The 23,373-nt window shown below is 46.2% G+C and overlaps 2 protein-coding genes across 4 annotated transcripts in view; one reads left to right on the top strand and one right to left on the bottom strand.

Annotated features, from left to right (window-relative positions):
* ZMAT2 (zinc finger matrin-type 2) overlaps positions 1 to 3,111 on the bottom strand; it is a 95,411-nt gene extending 92,300 nt beyond the window's left edge. The window contains exon 1 of the mRNA XM_063928791.1: positions 3,007 to 3,111. Coding sequence (XP_063784861.1) covers positions 3,007 to 3,024 — 18 coding nt within the window. The 5' untranslated portion in view covers positions 3,025 to 3,111. The remainder of the gene's footprint in view (positions 1 to 3,006) is intronic.
* Positions 3,112 to 3,506: 395 nt separating this feature from the next.
* Positions 3,507 to 23,373, top strand: part of LOC134933532 (histidine--tRNA ligase, cytoplasmic-like) — an 81,767-nt gene continuing 61,900 nt past the window's right edge. For 2 of the 3 annotated variants that reach the window (XM_063928790.1, XM_063928788.1), the window contains exons 1-4: positions 3,507 to 3,742; positions 4,003 to 4,232; positions 13,908 to 13,997; positions 14,091 to 14,210. In XM_063928790.1, the coding sequence (XP_063784860.1) occupies positions 4,122 to 4,232; positions 13,908 to 13,997; positions 14,091 to 14,210 (321 nt within the window). In that variant the 5' untranslated portion in view covers positions 3,507 to 3,742; positions 4,003 to 4,121. The remainder of the gene's footprint in view (positions 3,743 to 4,002; positions 4,233 to 13,907; positions 13,998 to 14,090; positions 14,211 to 23,373) is intronic. The other variant, XM_063928789.1, reaches the window with a different exon arrangement.

Below are 23,373 nucleotides of genomic sequence, written 5' to 3'. Positions count from 1 at the left end.
AAATAGGAAAACGACGGGTGTGGTATGGTATGCCGGCATCCGGGCTCCCAGCGACCAGCATACCGGCGCCGGGAGCCCGACCGCCGGCAAACCGACAGCGTGGCAAGCGCAAATGAGCCCCTTGCGGGCTCGCTGCGCTCGCCACGCTATTTATTCTCCCTCCAGGGGGGTCGTGGACCCCCACGAGGGAGAATAAGTGTCGGTATGCCGGCTGTCGGGATTCCGGTGCCGGTATACTGTGCGCCTGGATCCCGACAGTCGGCATATTGAAGACCACCCGAAAACGACGTACGTCGAAATTGTAATAAACCTCCCCCGAGGGGATGAAAAGGGGGTCCACATAATGACATCATTACCAATGCGTGGTTTGCGTTGCGTGAACGATGACGTCCAAACGGACCAAAATTTGGATTGCACCTCCAGCGTGTAGAATTTAAATAAACAACAAAAATAGTCCTGTCACTTTTTACCGTATCTGCTACAGGAACTCCTCGGGTAACGCCAAGAACCATGGTTTAATATTTACTTAAATTAAGACGTCTCAAATTTACATCTCTATAGATTTACCACATTTTTTACAGTAATTTATATTTACAACCGTGAAAACTAAAAACTCCCGTGCCGAGGACGGGTAGAACAACTAGTTTACTTATATTGCTCAAACCACGGCAACAAATCAGCAATTATTTTGCATCGATCATAGACACGGATTGTTAATTATGTTTTAAAAGCACCTTTCAGTAATTTTATTACACCCCCCTCTATGGGGGGTAAAGTTCAATACCTTGTGATGTGCTACCGCTGCACAAATGTTGGACACTTATGGTAGCGCTGAGAGAGTAAATTTCCCTGCGCACATCTATAGAGTGCAAGGGAAAACTTGCAATGCGCCATTCCAGATCAGCACATCTCAACAATGCCAATTAATTGAATTCCCCCTTTAATGCTTATTACAATAGAATTTTATGCTGCACCTACAGTAAAGGAGGGTACTCACGGGAGAGATGTGTGCTGAGCGATCTTAACACAGACCGCTCAGCACACATCTCTCACCCCGCTCAGCACAGCGCGATGTGCTGAGCGAGGGGGAAAGCCGACGGGGGGCCGCTCACTTCACACAACGGTGAAGTGAGCGACCCGCTAGATTGAGCCTGCATGCAGGCTCAATCTAGCATCAGCGATAGCGATGCGCGGGGCCGCACATCGCTATCGCTAGGGGGCATACACACGGCAGATCCGTGCTTAAAATCTAAGCAATCTAGCAAGATTGCTTAGATTTTAAGCACAGATCTCTCTGTGTGTACCCCCCTTAAGATTCAGAATTCTTTGGACCTTAGTTATAGCACTCATTGGGGCAGATGTATTAAGCTTGGAGAAGTGATAAAGCAGTGATAAGTGGTAGGTGATAACACACCAGCCAATCAGCTTCTGTCAATTTACATATTGAAGCTGATTGGCTGATGAGTTATTACCTTGCACTTTTCACTACTTTATCACTTCTCTAGGCTTAATACATCTGCCCCAATGCATCAAACTGCTTTGAAGGCAGCATAACAGTAGTACATGGAAAACAGACACTCAGGGATAGAATTACAAACAAGGAGTTTGTCAAATCCGACGGTTTTAAAACGGCAACAGATATAAAAGCTGAACCAGGCTGCAATTAGTTTACGGCCAAGCAATTTGGCACTGCAACCGCAAATTACAAGAACCTAACAGCTAGACAGCTAACATCACATTGAAGATCCACGATCATAATAAATTATTCACACTGTTAATGTTTTTGCTCGGCCAAAGCATCTAACATTTTCTCCTTCATACCACTTTCACGCATGCAGCTACATACCGGATTTTCGCACGTGAACGCGCATCAACCAGGATTTCTGCATGTGTGAACGCAATCTACTCTTTACTGAGGTCGGGGTTGAGACCTGGGAATTTGCCAGACCCAGCCAATTCCCCAGGTCACAAATCAGAAAATGGTATTACTGTTGCAACTTACTGAAAAACATCTAGCATTTTGTACATTATAACATTGTTAGATACAATTAGGGGCCATGCCCACAATTGAGTGCGCTGCTACACTCCACACATGGCAGCCCCTACATTGCGTATTTCAATGCACACCCCTGTAGGTCTGCAAACTAAAATGCGCAATATAGGGGGTGAAATTGAATCATGGCCCAAAATTCACCCCATAATTGAACTGACCCCTAAAGCTGGGTACACACTGGGTGATAGAACAGTTGTTCAACTGAATGGGCGTTATATCGCAGGTGGGTCGGCTGTGCAGCACATCCAATGCCCTACATATCCGCAGACACTGTATATCGGGAATCTGGCTGTGTGTCACATACACTTGCCGCAGGGACCGACGTCACAGTTGGGTCATCAAATTAAACGCCCGGCCAGCTGCGTGTCAGGACCGACGTATCGGGCGGCCAATTGGTAAGTGTATATGCTGACAGGGTCCGCCGTCAAGTCGGCGTAGTGGGTACCCAGCTTTAGATATGAGAGGACTGAAGTGACGCAGGAAGGTGAATTAAGCCACATGAGCAGCTGGCAGACACATGTACCAGAGTTGTTTACATTGGGAAAGACTGGGGCACCCTGTACCTCTACCATTGTGGTGGTGGGACAACAAGTCCCAGCATGCTGGAGGCATTTATTATAATACAGCCACATATGCCTGGCTATGAATTAGGAACGCCCTCCACAGACCCTCTGCAACATTTAAACATACTTGCCTACCTGACCCTCTCCATGAGGGAGAAAATGCTCTGTTCCTGGACTTTCCTGGTAATGTATGATTGCCATCACCTGTGGTGAGCTAGTTAATTGATAAGAAAGGTGTTTCACCGCAGGTGATGGCAATCATACATTACCAGGAAAGTCCAGGAACAGAGCATTTTCTCCCTCATGGAGAAGGTCAGGTAGGCAATTATGCATTAAAATAACATAATAGCACCACTACAGAGCCAGACACAAGCTCCAGACATCACTCACCCCACTTCCCGACGCCATCTTGAACCCTTTGGCTGCCTTGAAGCCGCCTGTCGCGCAGGATGACGTAATTGTGAAAGGCAGCTCCCAGGGTCGCCATGACCACGGCTTAAGCCCCGCCCACAGCAGAGAGTTAGAATGGCGCTGGTTGTAAACTGTTCAAAATAAATAAAACCGATCACCAGTGTATAGCTAATGTCATAGAATGTCGTCATTAGATACAAGTGTACAGATTTTTTTATTTTAGCTCTACGGAAACTATTCGTTTCCTGTCAGCGCACAGTGCTTAGTCGCCATTATTGATGTGGGCAAACATTTTCACATTCTCAAAGGAAATACTATAATTAAACCTTCTAATACAATATATAGTTTAGTATTCAATATAAGAGTGTCACTGACACCTATCGACGTGGTGTATTTAATATGCTGTTAGCAACACACAAGCCTTTATTGCCGGGCAGCCATTAACAAATATGGCGGCAGCTCAGTGAGAGAGATGCCCACAGTAACCATAGAGTATGAGAAGTGGCAAGACACGTCTTTTGGAGGTGACACATTCAGAAATCACATGGAATAGCTGTGGCAAAGCTTAGGAGGAATATATTGACAGCATTGCATACTCTACCTGCTCTCTAACATTTGCAATAGGAGACTTTGCAAATAGGGAAGCTCCGATTTCCTCAGCATCTGTAAAGTCAGTCACTTTTTCAGTGCTGTTTCTTTAGCAATCTGAAGCTAGGTAAGTTGTCTTCTATACATGCATACAAAATCATGGTGTGCATATATATGTGTATTCTTATGTACAAATCTGAATCTTCCTTCCTTTGTATCACCATATACAATAATATAACTTAGGTAGTAGCAGGCTTTGTAGTTCTTAATGCAACCGGTAACGGTTTGTTTATTGCTTCGTACAGATATTGGTTTGTTTGATTTTGTTGCAGTGTTCAAATTGCTAAATGTCATCCTGTGATATATATTTTTTGGTTTGTCTTTTAGGTTTCTGCACTGACAAGATTTATTACAGAACGACTGATGGAGCAGTGCAGGAATTTAAGGCTATGTAGGCTCTGAGCTAAAAAAGCGAGAGAAAAAAACTTATCGGAAGGCTATTTATCATGGGGACTATCAAATGTCTAGCCTCGTCATGCTGGAGAGTACTAGCTGGCCCGAGAATGACCGTTTATACAAGAGCTGCATGTTCATCGGGCAGTCTTCGAAGTACTCAGGTGAAATAAGGAGAACTACATTTCCTTTTATACAGGGAGTTCGGGAAGTCCCTCCGCAGTGAGTACTATCTCTGGCTCAGGGCCGGTTCTAGACCTTGCGGCACCCAGGGCGAAAGTTTCCTTTGGCGCCCCCCCCCCCGGACGGTGAAACAGGGTTTGTGCGTGTAAAAAATACGGGCGTGGCTTCATAGGAAAGGGGTGTGGTCAGTTTGCCCCCTGCAGCTGTGCCCCCCTTAGTTGTGGCCCCAGTAGTTGTGCCCCACTTAGTGTGTCCACCAGTAGCTGTGCCCCTAGTAAAAAAAAATTAAAAATACTTACCAGTCCCGTTCCTGCTTTCCGATCACTGCACTCAGACTCCACCACCGGCGCCGCTCCTCTGATCTATGGGAGAGACGTCATGATGTCTCTCCCATAGTGCCGCACAGAAAGGTCCTCTCCGCGAAGGGAAACTAGACGCTACCTCACTGCGTGTCTAGTTTCCCTTCGCAGAGAGAACTTTTCCCTAACCACCGCCGCCGCCATCCTAGTTAGTAGCGGCTCTTGCCACGGCGGCGGCGCCCCGGGCAAAAGTCCTGCTTGCCCGTGGCAAGAGCCGATACTGCTCTGGCTGCAGATCTCTGCTGCAGCTGTGGGAGGCCATAGAAGGACAATACTTTTTTTAATGTAGATAAGTTCTGTTTTATTTAATGTAAATAAAGTGTTTAAAACAATTATGTCGACATTACTTAGCATACATTCTCTGTGGGGAGATTTCCTTAGCACACAATCACTGCGGAGGGACTTTTTGAACTCCCTGTATATAGGTGGTCATTCCGAGTTGATCGCTCGTTATTTTTTTTTCGCAACGGAGCGATTAGTCGCTCATGCGCAATGTCAGCAGTGCGACTGCGCCAAGTAAATTTGCTAAGAAGTTTGGTATTTGACTCACGGCATTACAAGGTTTTTTCTTCGTTCTGGTGATCGTAGTATGATTGACAGGAAGTGGGTGTTTCTGGGCGGAAACTGGCCGTTTTATGGGAGTGTGTGAATAAACGCTGCCGTTTCTGGGAAAAATGCGGGAGTGACTGGAGAAACGGGGGAGTGTCTGGGCGAACGCTGGGTGTGTTTGTGACGTCAAACCAGGAACGAAACTGACTGAATTCATCGCAGTGGCAGAGTAAGTCTCGAGCTACTCAAAAACTGCTAAGAAGTGTCTATTCGCAAATCTGCTAATCTTTCGTTCGCAAATCTACTATGCTAAGATTCACTCCCAGTAGGCGGCGGCTTAGCGTGTGCAAAGCTGCTAAAAGCAGCTTGCGAGCGAACAACTCGGAATGACCACCATAGTCTGGATGTGTGCTCATACACACCTATTCTTTTTTGCGTCATATGGGATGAGACTTAGTGCAACTTACATGCTCCGCCGCATGTAGTTATTCACAGATATTCATACTTTTTCCTGAACCTAGCGCCTTATTCACATTGTTGTCGCATGCAAAGTCATTTATAGTGTCCTGGGCATTTAGGATTGGTATTTTATTCGCAGAGGAGTTTGTATAAAGTCACAGATTAAGCATAAGGATGAATGGAATGGGTCTCTTGTATCGGTTTACCCTGGTTAGCGTCTGAGTCGCACACAACGGCTGCAAGGAATGCCTGCGCTGCTGTTCAGGAGTTGAGCATAGGTGTATATTGACACGTGTACGAATCATGAGCCTGCTTTTAAATAAAATTTAAGGACTCCTATATAAAATGTTTTTGCAGAAGACCAGACAGAACAACATGAGCAGATAGCAATGGAATCATGTACTTATCGGGAGCATTGAGGCCTATGCTTGCTCAATTTTGCTGTTCAGGAGAGCAGTAATGGGAGCCGTGGGTCAGGACAAAGCACCAGAAGATCAAGCATACACAATTTTCCTACATTTTACAGAGACTTGCAGCTTCCATCGCTGCTTGTTGGAACATCAGAGGTGTACTGGCATCAGGATCAGTAACTTTGATGCCTACTCAACTTCCAGCGTGTTTCAACATGCGTAAATCTTGAATGACCTGTAATCGGTTAATACTCATTAGTTGCAGACATTGTGATTGATAGTCTTTCCCATATACAAATCACTTTGCAAATTCCCAAATTCCTTGAACCTTAGAAATGTTAGGGACCCACCTGATGAGGTCACCTGGTCGCAGTAGGCGGGCCTTTATTTTTGGCCCAAATTATGCTAAGCACCTTCATTTTACTCTGTTAAATTGCAGATCTTATTATAATTATTCTGATTAGTAGTACTTAGAGTATGCACTTGTGTTTTATCTTTTTTTTTTCTGTGTGGCACTACAAGTCGCAGCATGGAAGCGCCTCTTATTGGGGGCGATTCAGTTGTTGTTCCTATTAGCCGTGGAAGACGCATTTTATTTTTTCGCAGCTTGCAGACGTGCAAGAAAAAATAGGATTTTGATGCCTACTGGTAAATCCTTTTCTCCTAGTCCGTAGAGGATGCTGGGGACGACATCAAGACCATGGGGTATAGACGGGATCCGCAGGAGACATGGGCACTCTAAAGACTTTTCATTGGGTGTGAACTGGCTCCTCCCTCTATGCCCCTCCTCCAGACCTCAGTTGTAGGAACTGTGCCCAGGGAGACTGACATTTCGTGGAAAGGAATTACTTAACTAGTGGTGAGATATCTACCAACTCACACCCTCAACCATGCCGCACACATGGCATTCAACATAACACACGCTAACAGGCATGAACCAATTGCAGCAACATGCTGAACTAAAATAACACAACTTGTGTATCTGTAATAACTAAACTTCAGGTAAAATACGCACTGGGACGGGCGCCCAGCATCCTTTACGGACTAGGAGAAAAGGATTTACCGGTAGGTATCAAAATCCTATTTTCTCAAACGTCCTAGAGGATGCTGGGGATGACATCAATACCATGGGGTCTATACCAAAGCTCCAGTACGGGCGGGAGAGTGCGGATGACCCTGCAGCACCGATTGACCAAACTTGAGGTCCTCATCGGCCAAGGTGTCAAACTTGTAGAACTTAGCAAATGTATTTGACCCTGACCAAGTAGCTGCTCGGCAAAGTTGTAATGCCGAGACCCCCCGGGCAGCTGCCCAGGATGAGCCCACCTTTTTAGTGGAGTGGGCCTTTACCGACGTCGGTAACGGCAATCCAGCCATAGTATGAGCTTGCTGAATCGTATTTCTAATCCAACGTGCAATAGTCTGCTTGGAAGCAGGACAGCCAATCTTGTTGTGAGCATACAGGACAAACAGAGCCTCTGTTTTCCGTATACGAGCCGTTCTAGCGACATAGATTTTCAAAGCTCTAACCACATCTAGAGATTTTGAATCAGTGAATGTGTCAGTAACTACTGGCACTACAATAGGTTGGTTTATGTGGAAAGATGAAACCACCTTCGGAAGAAAATGTTGACGAGGCCTCAACTCTTCCCTATCTTCATGGAAGATCAGGTAAGGGCTCTTGTGAGACAAGGCCCCCAATTCAGACACCCGCCTTGCGGATGCCAAAGCCAAATGCATCACCACTTTCCAAGTGAAAAACTTCAACTCTATCTTTTGTAGAGGCTCAAACCAATCCGACTGAAGGAACTGCAATACCACGTTAAGGTCCCATGGTGCCACTGGAGGCACGAATGGAGGCTGGATGTGCAGAACCCCTTTCACAAAGGTCTGAACCTCTGGAAGAGAGGCCAATTGTTTCTGAAAGAACACTGACAAGGCCGAAATCTGGACCTTGTTTGATGCCAATCGGAGGCCCGCCTCCACACCATCCTGCCAAAAATGGAGAAAACGTCCTAAATGAAACTCTTCCGTAGGAGCAAGATACATATTTTCTCCAAATATGGTGGTAATGTTTCGACGTTACTCCCTTTCTGGCCTGAATAAGGGTGGGGATGACCTCCTCAGGAATACCCTTCTTGGCTAGGATACGGCGCTCAACAGCCATGCCGTCAAACGTAGCCGCGGTAAGTCTTGGTACACACACGGCCCCTGCTGCAGCAGGTCCTCTCGAGGAGGAGGAAGAGGCCGTGGATCTCCTATGAGTAACTGCTGAAGATCTGGGTAGCAAGCCCTCCTTGGCCAGTCTGGGGCAATGAAGATTGCTCGAACCCTTGTTTTTCTTATGATCCTGAGTGCTTTTGGGATCAGCGGAAGTGGAGGGAAGACATACACTGACGGAAACACCCACCGGGTCACCAGTACATCCACTGCTACTGCTTGAGGGTCTCTTGACCTGCAACAGTATCTCTGAAGCTTCTTGTTGAGACGAGACGCCATCATGTCTATTTGAGGAATTCCCCAAAGACTTGTCACCTCTGCGAAGACTTCTTGGTGGAGGCCCCACTCTGCTGGATGGAGATCGTGTCTGCTGAGGAAGTCTGCTTCCCAGTTGTCTACTCCCGGAATGAATATTGCCGACAGAGCTTGTAGATGTTTTTCTGCCCAGCGGAGGATTTTTGTCGCCTCTGCCATTGCCACTCTGCTTTTCGTTCCGCCCTGCCTGTTTATGTATGCGACTGCTGTTACATTGTCCGCATGGATCTGCACGGGACGGTCTTGAAGAAGATGAACCGCTTGTTGAAGGCCGTTGTAAATGGCTCTTAGCTCCAGAACGTTTATGTGAAGGCAGGCTTCCTGTTGTGACCAACGTCCCTGGAAGTTTTCTCCCTGAGGGACTGCTCCCCAGCCTCGGAGACTTGCATCCGTGGTTACCAGGACCCAGTCCTGAATCCTGAACCTGCGTCCCTCTAGTAGGTGAGAGCTGTGTAACCACCACAGGAGCGAAATCCTGGTTTTTGACGAAAGGATTATCTTTCTGTGCATGTGTAGGTGTGACCCCGACCACTTGTCCAACAGGTCCCACTGGAATACTCTGGCATGGAACCTGCCAAACTGTATGGCCTCGTAGGCCGCCACCATCTTCCCCAACAACCGAATGCACTGATGGATCGACACACTTAATGGTTTCAATATCTATTTTACCATTTTCTGGATTTCCAGAGCCTTTTCCAGCGGAAGAAATACTCTCTGAACTTCTGTGTCCAGAATCATCCCGAGGAAAGACAACCTTGTCGTCGGTTCCAACTGCTCCCTGGATCTCGCCTTTATCAGGAGGTCGTCCAGATAAGGAATCATATTGACTCCTTTCTGACGAAGGAGACCCATCATCTCCGCCATCACCTTGGTGAATACCCTCGGCGCCGTGGAGAGACCAAAAGGTAACGTCTGGAATTGGTAATGGCAATCCTGAACCGCGAATCTCAGATAAACCTGGTGAGGAGGATAAATGGGAACATGCAGGTAAGCATCCTTTATGTCCACCGACACCAAGTAGTCCCCCTCTTCCAGACTGGCAATCACCGCCCGAAGTGATTCCATCTTGAACTTGAACCTTTTTAGGTAACCATTCAGATCCTTTAGATTTAGGATCGGTCCGACCGAGCCGTCCGGCTTCGGAACCACAAAGAGGCTTGAATAAAAACCCCTCCCTTGTTGTGACAATGGTACCTGGACTATGACCTGGTCTTGACATAATTTTTGGATTGCCGCTGTTACTGCTTCTCTTTCTGACGGAGAAACTGGCAAGGTCGATTTGAAAAATCGGCATGGGGGAACTTCTTGAAACTCCAGCTTGTACCCCTGGGATACTATTTGCAACACCCAGGGATCCAGGCCAGACAGAATCCAATCCTAGCTGAATAGTCTGAGATGTGCCCCCACCCGAGCGGCCTCCGGCAAGGGAGCTCCAGCATCATGCTGGGGATTTGGCAGAAGTAGGGGTAGATGTCTGCTCTTGGGAACCTGGAGCCGCTGTGGGCTTCTTTCCCCTTCCCCTACCTGCAAAGAAGGGGGAACCTCTCGTCTTTTTGTATTTATTGGGACGAAAGGACTGCATTTGCGGGTGATAGGTCTTTTTTGCCGGTGCAGGTGCATAGGGCAAAAATGTCGACTTACCTGCGGTAGCCGCCGAGACTAACACATCCAGGCCATTGCCAAATAAGGCCTTACCTTTTATATGGGAGAGCCTCCATGTTTCTTTTGGAATCTGCATCCGCGTTCCACTGGCGAATCCACAACGCTCCGCTAACCGATACTGCCATGGTAGCGGCCTGTGAACTCAAGAGTCCAATATCCGTCATTGCTTCCAGCATGTAGGCGGCAGCGTCCTTGATATTCCCTAACCTAAGGAGTATCTCATCTTTATCAATCGTGTCAATTTCTGATGACATGCTTTCTGACCATTTATTAATAGCGCGACTTACCCATGCACAGGCAATAGTGGGCTTAATCAGTGTACCATTGGTAACATAAATGGATTTCAATGTCGTTTCCATTTTGCGGTCTGCCGGCTCTTTAAGAGAAGCCGTGCCAGGAGCAGGGAGAATTACCTTCTTTGTCTACCTGGAAAGTGCACTGTCTAACACAAGGGGTGACTCCCACTTTTTCCTGTCCTCAGCCGGGAAAGGGTAAGCTATGTGAATCCTTTTGGGAATACGAAATCTTTTATCAGGATTCACCACATCCCTTCAAACAGAGCATTTAGTTCGCGTGAAGGGGGGAACGTGACTTTGGACTTCTTTTCCTTACATAAATACGCCTTCTCTTGAGGTACAGGAGTGGTTTCTGTAACCTCCAACACGTCCCTTATAGCCACAATCATATATTGTATATTTTTTGCCAATTTATGATCTATCTCTATGGATTCACTATCGTCGACACAAGAGTCAGAATCCGTGTCGGTATCAGTGTTTACAACATTTGCAAATGGTCTCTTATGTGACCCAGCGGAGCCGCCCGCATAAGGAATAACAGCATCCTGAAAAATCACATCTTCCACAGATTTTCTCCAGCATGCAGTCTTAGATTCAGATTTATGTAATCTACGGTTAATCAGATGCACACTGTCAAGTATCTCTTTCACCCATGCAGGCTCTTGGTGTGGCGGTAGCGCCACCACATTACAACTCTGTGTCCCTAAAATGGCTTCCTCTGGGGAGGAACTCCCTGCCTCAGACATGCCTCACATGTGTACCGCACACCAACAGACACACTAGGACTTATTTTGGGGACAGACCCACAGTAAAATCTGTCAGAGGGACACAGGATAGGAGCAGCCAGTACACAATCCCAGCGCCAGTATTTCTTGAGAACACAGTATGTCCACAGCCTAACAGTGCTTTTTAAATAGTAATATACACTATCAAATGCACCACAATCGCTTTGTGCCCCCCCTTAATAGCACCCTGTACTTGTCAGAAGTGGAGGAGAGGGCCAGCGTGTTCTCTGCAGCCTGAGGAGAGGTAATGGCGCTGAGTAGTGTGCTGGCTGCCTGAGGAAGAAGTTCCGCCCTCGCAATGGCGCTTCCTTACACTCATACAAACACTGTAATATTTATACTGGCGCCGGCGGGGGTAGGGCTGTGCCAGTGGCAACTTATGCCCCCTTTTAGCCAGTTTGAGGTATTTTTCTTGCTGCCCAGGGCGCCCCCCGCGCCCTGCACCCTGTAGTGCCTGTGTGTGTGGGCAGCAATGGTGCGCTGCGCTCCCGCCAGCTGCGCCACACCTCAGCCGTCACTTACTTGATTGAAGATCATTCTTCTTACACTCACCTGTCTTCTGACTTCTGGCTCTGTGAGGGGAGTGACGGCTTGCTGTGGGAGTGAGCATCTAGACACGGCTAGCGTTCAGTTCCCTTCAGGAGCTAATGGTGTCCCGTCAGCCAGAAGCAGAGCCTTGAAACTCTGAGGAAGTTGGTTTTGCTTCTGCCCCCTCAGTCCCACGAAGCAGGGAGTCTGATGCCAGCAGATCTCCCTGAAAATAAAAAACCTAACATAACTTTTCAGCGAAACTCGGTAGAGCTCCTCCGAGTGCATCCAGTCGATCTGGGCACATTTCTAAAACTGAGGTCTGGATGAGAGGCATAGAGGGAGGAGCCAGTTCACACCCAATGAAAAGTCTTTAGAGTGCCCATGTCTCCTGCGGATCCCGTCTATACCCCATGGTCTTGATGTCGTCCCCAGCATCCTCTAGGACGTATGAGAAAATGTGTGAAAAGTCTGTAGTTTGGACACCCAAACCTGAACTTTAGATGCCCAAACGACAACTTTAGATGAGTTTAGGAACTTTGCGCGGCTGAAGCCGGAGCTGTCAGGCGCCTCAACTGCTAATGGGCGTCTGAACGGAGCAACAATTGAATAGTTCTGATGGACATCCATTCATATAAACACCCAGCAGGGGGCACAATTGAAATGCCCCTATGTGTAGACATAGAATGGGCAGTGCCCTTCCCCCCCTCCATCCCCCAATTCCCAAATAATAGGTAAAAGGCACAACATGTAAAATGATACACACGTAATCTGATATGTTGGAGCCGGACAATTTTGTCTTTCATCATGTACTACTGTCATAGTTCTGTGACAATCCTTCCAAAGTCACTGACTAACGTTGGGTACACATTTGAGTGATGTGCATTAGTTCCCACATCAGCCCGTCAGCTCAGATTGCCCGTGCACACCGGAATGATGTTAACGATCCACGGGACGGTTATATTCTGTCCATTAGCATATTACAGGACACCAGCGATATCCTCAGGTTTGATGTGAATACAAAGTGCCCGATATGCGCCGACGCTGGATAGGACGACACAGCGCTCAGTGTGTACCCAGCTTTAGAACATCAAGTAAATTGGTCTGTTTCTAGCTATGTATATTAACACATACTCATTAAGGTGCGTTTGACATATACTATGAACGGAGGCAGGAATCGGATGCATATTCGCAAATAGTGCCCTTTCCGTTAATTACCCCTCTGACAATGAAGTTGACCATTTTCCAAATCGTGAGTGACAGTTGCAACAGCGTGTAAACATTGGTAACTGTATTGGAGGCGGAACTCGCCCCCCTCAAGGTTCTATCTTGCCCCAAATGTGTGGATTTTTTTGTATGCAGAGTGACCTATGGGGCAGCAAGCAAAACTCAGCGAATCCGGCGGGACCACATGTAGCTTCAAATGGCCACACTTATACCCGAAAGTGAATTGCGGCTAATTAGATTGTTCCGAACTAGCCACAGCCCAATTTGTGTTACTTTGACAAAAAAAAAAAAAAAAAATATATATATATATATATATATATATATATATAACGCATGCTCTTCAGGAGTGTGGTATGCAAGGTCGATCACTATTGGTCGACAGTAACTAGGTTGATAGGGTCGATAGGTTGACATGTTCTAGGTCAACAGGTCAAAAGGTCGACATGAGGTTTTTTTGATTGGGTTTTTTTGGTGTTTTTTTCTCCGTACAGTGACCGGGAACCCCAATTAGTGCACCGTGTCCCCTCGCATGGCGCGCGAACTTCGGGCAAGGTGCCTCACTGCGCTCAGCACAGGTTACTATTCCCAATCGTAGTTCGCGTGGATCGTTAAGTATGAAAAAGGTCAAAAAAAGAAATAACATTGGGAAAAACTCATGTTGAACTTTTTGACCTGTCGACCTAGACCATGTCGACCTAGAGACCCTGTCAACCTAGTTACTGTTGACCAGTAGTGGTCAACCTAGTTACTGCCGACTTAGTTACTGTCGACCTAGAGACCGGATCCCCTCTTCAGCCAATGAATGTTGATCATTTGCTAATATGGATGATCTGTTTGTATTTCTAGGTCACCAAGAAGGCGTTTATATGCCATGGTGCAAATACGCAAACGCCTTACGTGGAGCAGAAGAAGAGCTTCGTACTCAAGACTCCAAAAGTAACTTATTCTTTAAAAAAGTTATATGAAAAGGAGTAATAGTATTATCATATGATAAAAATGCATTTTGCTTATGTTGCATTGCATTTACAGGGCACACACGATGTCCACCCGCAACAAATGGCCATTCGGGAGAAAGTGTTCCGCACAGTGGTGAATTGTTTTAAGCGTCATGGAGCAGAGAGCATTGACACCCCTGTGTTTGAGCTGAAGGTTAGTCTCCTGGTGGAATTTGTATTTAGCATTGCACTGATCTCAGTGAGTTGCCGGTTGTGTCAAATGTTGTAGTGTACAGAACCCATCATTTGTTAATGTTTTAAAGCATCCAGTTTGTGTTCACTTAGTTCTGGGCCTGCAAGGCAGGGATTTTCTGTGTGTACGTGGCTCAAAGTTTGTCTCGTTTTGATGCGTTAGGACCTGGAGCCATGAGGTTTAATTGGAATTTATTTTCATTAATCTACAGAACTCGCTGATGTACCAGAATAAAAATGCTTCCAGCCGTTTGTTAAAATTAAGTAGAAAAAAAAAGAAAAGAAAATAATAATTGCATAAGTATCTAATGAGGGTCGAATTTGGCCCTCGACAAGGAGCCGAATTTTGACCTCTGCTTACAGGGGTGCACCCGGCCCTCTATATGATGGCCTACGCTTAGGAACGGATTCTATTAGGGGCTGTATTTGGCCCTCTTTGAGGTCTGCATTAAGTGCTGTCTTCAGCCCTCAATGAGGGTCCAGATTCTAACAGGGGTTGGATTAAGTCCCTCTATAAGGGGTTCTATTCGACCCACTATAATGGGCTGCGTTGAGCCGTCTATGAGGTGCCAGATTGGCCCCTCCATGAGGGGCTGGATTCTGACATCTATGATGGACATTGATTCGGCCCTCGATAATCCGGCCTCTCCTAAAATACAGTATTCTATGATGGCCCGGATTCATGAAGGGCCGGTTTAGCCTTCTGTTTTGGGCTGTATGCTATGAGGGGCCAATTTCAGCCCACAATAATGTGTTATAATTTATGAGAGACCAGGCCCTTTATGATGGATTGGATTTGGCCCTTTATGATGGATTGGATTTGGCCCTTTATGATGGATTGGATTTGGCCCTTTATGATTGGATTTGGCCCTTTATGATGGATTGGATTTGCGCTTTATGATGGGTTGGATTTGCCCTTTATGATGGGTCATAATTGGTCCTCTATAAGGGGCTGAATTTGATCCTCTATGAAGGGCCAGATTCGCCCCCTGCATGATTCAGGGCTGCACTCGGCCTTCTATGAAGGTTCAAATTTGGTCCCGAATTTAGCCCTCTATGAGAAGTAGTATTCTATGAGGATCCGGATTCGGGTCTCTATGATGGGCCATATTCTGTGAAGGTCTGGATTCAGGCCTCTTAAGGGTGGCCGTATTTGGACCTCTAAGAGGGTCCGGATTCTATGAGGGTCTGTATCTGGTTCTCTATGATAGTCCAGGTACAGCCCTCTATGAAAGGCCAGATTGTATGAAAGGCTGGATTTGGCCCTCTATGAGGGGCCAGATTCCACACTCTATGAGGGGCCAGATTCCACCCTCTTTAAGAGGCCACATTCAGCCCTCTATGATGGGCTGGATTTGTCCCTTAATAATTGACCGGATTCTATGAGATGCTGAATTGGGCTCTCTATGATGGTCTGCATTTAGCCTTCTATGATGGTCTGGATTAAGCCTTCTATGATGGTCTGGTTTCAGCCTTCTATGATGGGCCGGATTCTATGAGAGGCCAGATTCGGTCCTCTAAAGGGCTGAATTCGACCCTCTGCATAATGGCTGTATTCACGGCTGCGCTCGGCTCTCTATGAGGGGCCAAATTCAGCCAATAATGGGATATATTCTGTGAGAAGCCAGTTTCTGCTCACCTTGATGGTCCGGATTCGTAATCAGCCCTATATAAGGGGCTGAATTCGGTCCTCTATGAAGGGCCAGATTTGCCCTCTGCATAATTCAGGGCTGCATTCGGCCTTCTATGAGGATTCAAATTTGTTCCCGAATTTGGCCCTCTATGAGTAGTAGTATTCTATGGCGATACAGATTTGTCCCTCTATGATGGGGCTGGATTTGGCCCTCTTAAGGATGGCCGGATTTGGACCTCCTAAGAGGGTCCGGATTCTATGAGGGGCCGAATATGATTCTCTTGATTGGGCCGGGGTACAGCCCTCTGTGAAAGGCCAGATTTGGCCCTCTATGAGGGGCCAGATTCCACCCTCTTTAAGGGGCTGAATTCAGCCCTCTATGAAGGGCTGGATTTGGCCCCTAATAATGAACTGGATTCTATGAGATACTGGATTTGGCTCTCAGTGATGGTCTGGACTTAGCCCTCTATGATGGGCTGCATTTGGCCCTTTATGATGGGTTGGATTCGCTACGGTAATTGTTTCTTCTAACACTTTCTTCTCAGCTCCCACATAACATTACCACACCGCCAAATAGCTTCTGTATACCCCAGTAGAGCATAATACCATCTCATATTGTTGTCCAACAAAATACCTAGAATAAACACAGACCTTTCCCAAGACAGTAAGACTCTGTGTGTTATCTGACTCTTCACACCATGGAGCAGCAGAAGAGAGAAAGAGGGCAAAGGTGGAGCAGAGAAGGAGGAAAGGAGAATGGCCGGTTCTTGCCCTTGTGGCGCCCCGGGCAAAATGATAGGGGTGTGGCTTCATACAGGGGCGTGGTCAGTTACGCCCCCATTTGTGCCCCCTGTAGCGCCGCTGAAAGAGGAAAAAAAATGTATACTTACTATCCCCGCTCCTGATTCCAGACCGCTGCAGACTTCCGCCGGCGCCACTCCTCTCCTCGGATCAGCATAGACACTAGAGGTCAATTATGACCCCTAGCGTCTGTGCCACAATGCTGTGCGGTGTGCGATGACGTCATCGCGCACCGCACAGCAAAGGTCTCCTCCACGAAGGGAAACTAGATGCGTAGCGTCTGGTTCCCTTCACAGTGGGGGACCAGTGGGGGGCACAGTATCGGATCTTGCCATGGTGCGGCGCCCTCCGGATGGCGGCGCCCCGGGCAAAAGTCCTGCTTGCCCGTGGCAAGATCCGCTACTGGAAAGGAGCAGGGAGGAGAGGGAAGGGCTGGGACTCGGAGACAGGAGGGAGAAAGGACTTAACACAGTAGCACATTGGTGGCTGGGAGAGGAGAAGCTGGTCACTATACAGCACCACAAGAGCAGAGCCGGCCATGGCTGACTCTGGTTATCACTGTAGCATTGCAGATACCTGCTGGGTGATCGTACCTCTAGATGGGGGTCTGTGAATGATGCGGCACGTGGCCCCACAACAACTACACAGCTGAAAGCTATCCCGAATCACTCAATAGGCGTTCCACCTGGGTGTCATACATCGCACAGCCCGCCCCAGAGCAGGGCCAATCAGCACTTGGGAGTGTTAGCTCAGGGAGAGTGTTGGAGAGAGGGCTAAATGGGAGCAAAGGGAGCACAAGTGACAATACTTGTCATCCGGTGGCTCTATTATATGTTTGTGTGTGTGCCTGGTAGAGAATTTAGACTGTAAGCTCCAATGTGGCAAGCACTGATGTGAATGATTTAAATATTGTCTTTACAGAGCTGTGCAGTATGGTGGTGCTATATGTAAAAATAAATGGCAATAAATAAAAATCCCTAAAGTCAAAGGTGTAGCAAACATGTACAAAGCAACATTCCACATGTCTAATATTGTTGTTTTTTCCCCCCAATAGACATGATTGATACACGGGATAACATAGTAACATAGTTTCTGAAGTTGAAAAAAGACAATTTGTCCATCAAGTTCAACCTATTTGTGATCTCCTACGCTGTATCATTTTTAGGACTAATTTTGTCTATTGCTGATGTCGGCCGTTGTGTTTATTCCACATTTTTTATAACTATAGCGCGCGACTACGCACCATAACCCTGTATATCCCTATACATTAGGAAATTATGTAGCCCATTCTTAAAGGTGTTGACTGAGTCCGCCATTACTACTCTCTCAGGCAGGGAATTCCAAACACATATTTGTCCTTACTGTGAAATAAACTTTATGCCTTATGTTACCGGCGTTCAGGATCTCAGCGGTCAGCATGCCGACGCCGGGATCCCAAACGCTAAAAATGCTGGGAGTCGGAACACTCCAATTCGTGGGTTTCCACGACACCCATAGAGTGGGAATAGAACCTGTGACAAGTGCTGCGGACCCGCAAGGGCTTCGTTGTGCTCACCCCCGACAATCAGGAACAAAGGTCAATTTCAACGTTTCGAAGGTTTAATCCTTTGTCATCAGGATACAAAACATTAATTCAGCTCACCATTAAATCCCCTCACCATGTATTGGCGCCGTCAGACAGCCTCCGGATCCCGCCGATTCACGTGATGTGGTGAAGGGATTTAATGGTGAGTTGTATTAATGTGTTGTATCCTGATGACGAAGGATTAAACATTTGAAACGTTGAAATTGACCTGTGTCTATATGTCCTTTATTCCTGAGTGCTGCCGACACAACGCTATGTGTGTGTGTGTGTGTGTGTGTGTGTGTGTGTGTGTGTGTGTGTGTATATATATATATATATATATATATATATATATATATAATATATATATCCATAATCCTGATGGTTAGCGTACAAATACAATGTTTGGGGGTCTGCGCAGGCACAAGGCCCATTCTACGCATGTGCAGAACGGGTCTTGCGATGTCGCTCGTAGCCCCGTCAGCCGCAGTATGACTGACATGGCATGTTTTCAAGACATGATGGGTCCAGGGTCTGCGTCGTCAGACACCAACTTCTTGGTCCCAGGTGTCCGGATCCTACGGCAAGCCTGAGTAAGCTTCAGGTTACACAGGCTGGCCGGTGCCTGTAACCATGGTCGTGATGGTGATCCGAGGCTGCGACTATCTCCTACAGGCGCCTCCTGCTGCATTCGAATTTTAATTAGACTGAATTGCACAGCCGCTTCCTTGCAACTGTGCAGTTGGGTTGGTAATGAAATGCCGGCCGGCAGGATGCCGACGGTCAGGAGACTGATAGCAGCATCCCAACAGTATAAATCCTGACATGGGGTATTAAGGAGGCTAACCCTAAACCTCCCCTTCCGCAGCCTAACCCGAACTTCCCCGAGTGGTGTCTAAACCTAAACCCATCTTCCTGCACCCTAAGCCTAACCCTAACCGGGTGTGGTTCATAGAGTCGACCACACTTAGGTCGACACAGTCATTAGGTCGACATGAACAAGGTCAACATGGAAAAAGGTCAACATGAGGTTTTTTTTTTGGGTGTAGTTTTCTTCGTAGAGTGAGCAGGAACCCCAATTAGTGCACCTTGTCCCCTCGCTTCACTAGCCATGCTTGGGGCAATGTTACTATTCCCAATCGTAGTCCACGTGAACCGTAAAGTATAAAAAAGTTTAAAAAAAGTAAAACATTTTTTTTAAAAACTCATGTCGACCTAGTGACCATGTCGACCTAATGCGTGTCAACCAGTAGTGGTGGACCTAATGACTGTCGACCTAGAGACCGGACACCCCCTAACCCCCCATCCCTCCCCGGTGGTGCCTAACCCTAACCTCCCCTTCCCGCACCCTAACTCTAAAGTCCCCGGGGTTGGCTAAACCTAAACACCCCCCATCCCCGTCGTAGTACATGCCCTGTGTGGACGATCGGAATCCTGAAGGTCAGGATTCCAGGGTCTGTGTTCTGTCCCCTTTCGGGATTCTGGCGTCGGGATTCCATAATGTGTCGGGATTCCGTCACCGGTATACCGACCGTCGGGATAGTAACCACATCCCGTGCAATTCCATACAAACATGAATTGGGCCCTCCATGCCTGCCCATTCCATCAATTTTTTTGTGTTCCCTGTATGTCCTGCATTGTGGAACACCTGTGGTTCTATATAAATTAAAGATAATAATATAGGTTATCCGGTCTCTAGGTCGACCACACTTAGGTCGGCAATGTCTAGGTTGACAACTATTGGTCGACAGTAACTAAGTCGTCGGGGTCTCTAGGTTGACATGTTCTAGGTCAACATCAGTTTTTCGCAATTTTTTTTCTTTTTTTGAACTTTTTCATACTTAGCGATCCACGCAGACTATGATTGGGAACAGTAACCTGTGCCAAGCCCAGCGGTAGCAGAGCGAGACACCTTGCCTGAAAGTCGCTCGCCATGCGAGGGGACACGGTGCACTAATTGGGGTTTTCCGTCACTTTACGAAGAAAACGACACCAAAAAAAGTAAAAAAACAAAAAACCTCATGTCGCCCTTTTTCCATGTCGACCTTGTTTATGTCGACCTAATAACCATGTCGACCTTTTGACCATGTCAACCGGTCACTGTACGGAGAAAACGACACCAATTTTTTTTATTTTATTTTTAAACCCTAATGTCGACCTTTTGACCTGTCGACCTAGAACATGTTGACCTAGAAACCCTGTCAACCTAGTTACTGTCGACCTAAGTGTGGTCGATCTTCCATACCACACCCTAATACAGAGCTGTATGAGCAGCTTAAAAGGGGTTTTAAATCCTGGGACAACCCGCACCCAACAGTAATAGTTTGGTGGGGATCTCACACTTGCATTACCACAATGAACTTGCACTTTGCTTTTGCAGAATTTCAGTCTTCCTCTCTTACTTACTGGGCGGCCGTCACTGTATTTCTGTATTTTATGTTCCCCCATCTCCTATAGAACGTAGGCAGCTATTGTGTTGGTGCTGCAGCATTTATTGCAGCCTAACCGTTGCTTAGAATTGTGCCTCATGACTGTGTTTAGGTGATGGGTGCTGCTGTAAAATGCGCAGGTTTTCAGGACTCATCCACTGCAAGTCAGAAACCGAGTATAACATTTGTTTCCTCTTCTTTGTTGCGTTAGAAGTGCACATGTTTAAATGGTAATTTTCCGATGTATGACTGCAGAAGCATTGGTAATTAGTATTAAAATGATTCTGAATACCTGCCGAAATGTAAGTCCCGTGTTTCCATCATTTTGTGCTGAATAAATTATGTCCACATTATTATTCTGCTTATTTAAACCTACTTATGAATATTTTATATTCTATGACCGAGCACCTGATTAGAGATTGTAAAAGTATCATCCAGTGATTAATGTTCAGTGTTGTTATTCGGCAGCAGGGATACTATACAGACCCAAGGATTGCAGTGATAGAGCTGCAACTGGCATCGTACACTGCAAATGTTACAGTATCAGTAAGGATTGCAGTGATAAAGCTGCAACTGGCATCGTACACTGCAAATGTTACAGTATCCGTAAGGATTGCAGTGATAAAGCTGCAACTGGCATCATACACTGCAAATGTTACAGTATAAGTAAGGATTGCAGTGATAAAGCTGCAACTGGCATCATACACTGCAAATGTTACAGTATAAGTAAGGATTGCAGTGATAAAGCTGCAACTGGCATCATACACTGCAAATGTTACAGTATCAGTAAGGATTGCAGTGATAAAGCTGCAACTGGTAACGTACACTGCAAATGTTACAGTATAAGTAAGGATTGCAGTGATAAAGCTGCAACTGGCATCATACACTGCAAATGTTACAGTATCAGTAAGGATTGCAGTGATAAAGCTGCAACTGGCATCATACACTGCAAATGTTACAGTATAAGTAAGGATTGCAGTGATAAAGCTGCAACTGGTAACGTACACTGCAAATGTTACAGTATCCGTAAGGATTGCAGTGATAAAGCTGCAACTGGCATCGTACACTGCAAATGTTACAGTATCAGTAAGGATTGCAGTGATAAAGCTGCAACTGGCATCATACACTGCAAATGTTACAGTATAAGTAAGGATTGCAGTGATAAAGCTGCAACTGGCATCATACACTGCAAATGTTACAGTATCAGTAAGGATTGCAGTGATAAAGCTGCAACTGGCATCATACACTGCAAATGTTACAGTATAAGTAAGGATTGCAGTGATAAAGCTGCAACTGGTAACGTACACTGCAAATGTTACAGTATCCGTAAGGATTGCAGTGATAAAGCTGCAACTGGCATCGTACACTGCAAATGTTACAGTATCAGTAAGGATTGCAGTGATAAAGCTGCAACTGGTAACGTACACTGCAAATGTTACAGTATCAGTAAGGATTGCAGTGATAAAGCTGCAACTGGTAACGTACACTGCAAATGTTACAGTATAAGTAAGGATTGCAGTGATAAAGCTGCAACTGGCATCATACACTGCAAATGTTACAGTATAAGTAAGGATTGCAGTGATAAAGCTGCAACTGGCATCATACACTGCAAATGTTACAGTATCAGTAAGGATTGCAGTGATAAAGCTGCAACTGGCATCGTACACTGCAGATGTTACAGCATCAGTAAGGATTGCAGTGATAAAGCTGCAGCTGGCATCGTACACTGCAAATGTTACAGTATTAGTAAGGATTGCAGTGATAACTTTGCTACTGGCATCGTACACTGCAAATGTTACAGTATCAGTAAGGATTGCAGTGATAAAGCTGCAACTGGCATCGTACACTGCAAATGTTACAGTATCAGTAAGGATTGCAGTGATAAAGCTGCAGCTGGCATCGTACACTGCAAATGTTACAGTATTAGTAAGGATTGCAGTGATAACTTTGCTACTGGCATCGTACACTGCAAATGTTACAGTATCAGTAAGGATTGCAGTGATAAAGCTGCAACTGGTAACGTACACTGCAAATGTTACAGTATAAGTAAGGATTGCAGTGATAAAGCTGCAACTGGCATCATACACTGCAAATGTTACAGTATAAGTAAGGATTGCAGTGATAAAGCTGCAACTGGCATCATACACTGCAAATGTTACAGTATCAGTAAGGATTGCAGTGATAAAGCTGCAACTGGCATCATACACTGCAAATGTTACAGTATAAGTAAGGATTGCAGTGATAAAGCTGCAACTGGTAACGTACACTGCAAATGTTACAGTATCCGTAAGGATTGCAGTGATAAAGCTGCAACTGGCATCGTACACTGCAAATGTTACAGTATCAGTAAGGATTGCAGTGATAAAGCTGCAACTGGCATCGTACACTGCAAATGTTACAGTATCAGTAAGGATTGCAGTGATAAAGCTGCAACTGGCATCGTACACTGCAGATGTTACAGCATCAGTAAGGATTGCAGTGATAAAGCTGCAACTGGCATCGTACACTGCAAATGTTACAGCATCAGTAAGGATTGCAGTGATAAAGCTGCAACTGGCATCATACACTGCAAATGTTACAGTATAAGTAAGGATTGCAGTGATAAAGCTGCAACTGGCATCATACACTGCAAATGTTACAGTATCAGTAAGGATTGCAGTGATAAAGCTGCAACTGGTAACGTACACTGCAAATGTTA

The sequence above is a fragment of the Pseudophryne corroboree genome, chromosome 6, assembly GCF_028390025.1.
Source record: "Pseudophryne corroboree isolate aPseCor3 chromosome 6, aPseCor3.hap2, whole genome shotgun sequence".
Taxonomy (NCBI): Eukaryota; Metazoa; Chordata; class Amphibia; order Anura; family Myobatrachidae; genus Pseudophryne; species Pseudophryne corroboree.
The sequence above is the reverse complement of the archived record's forward strand: the minus strand, read 5'-3'. Positions and strand labels throughout refer to the sequence as shown.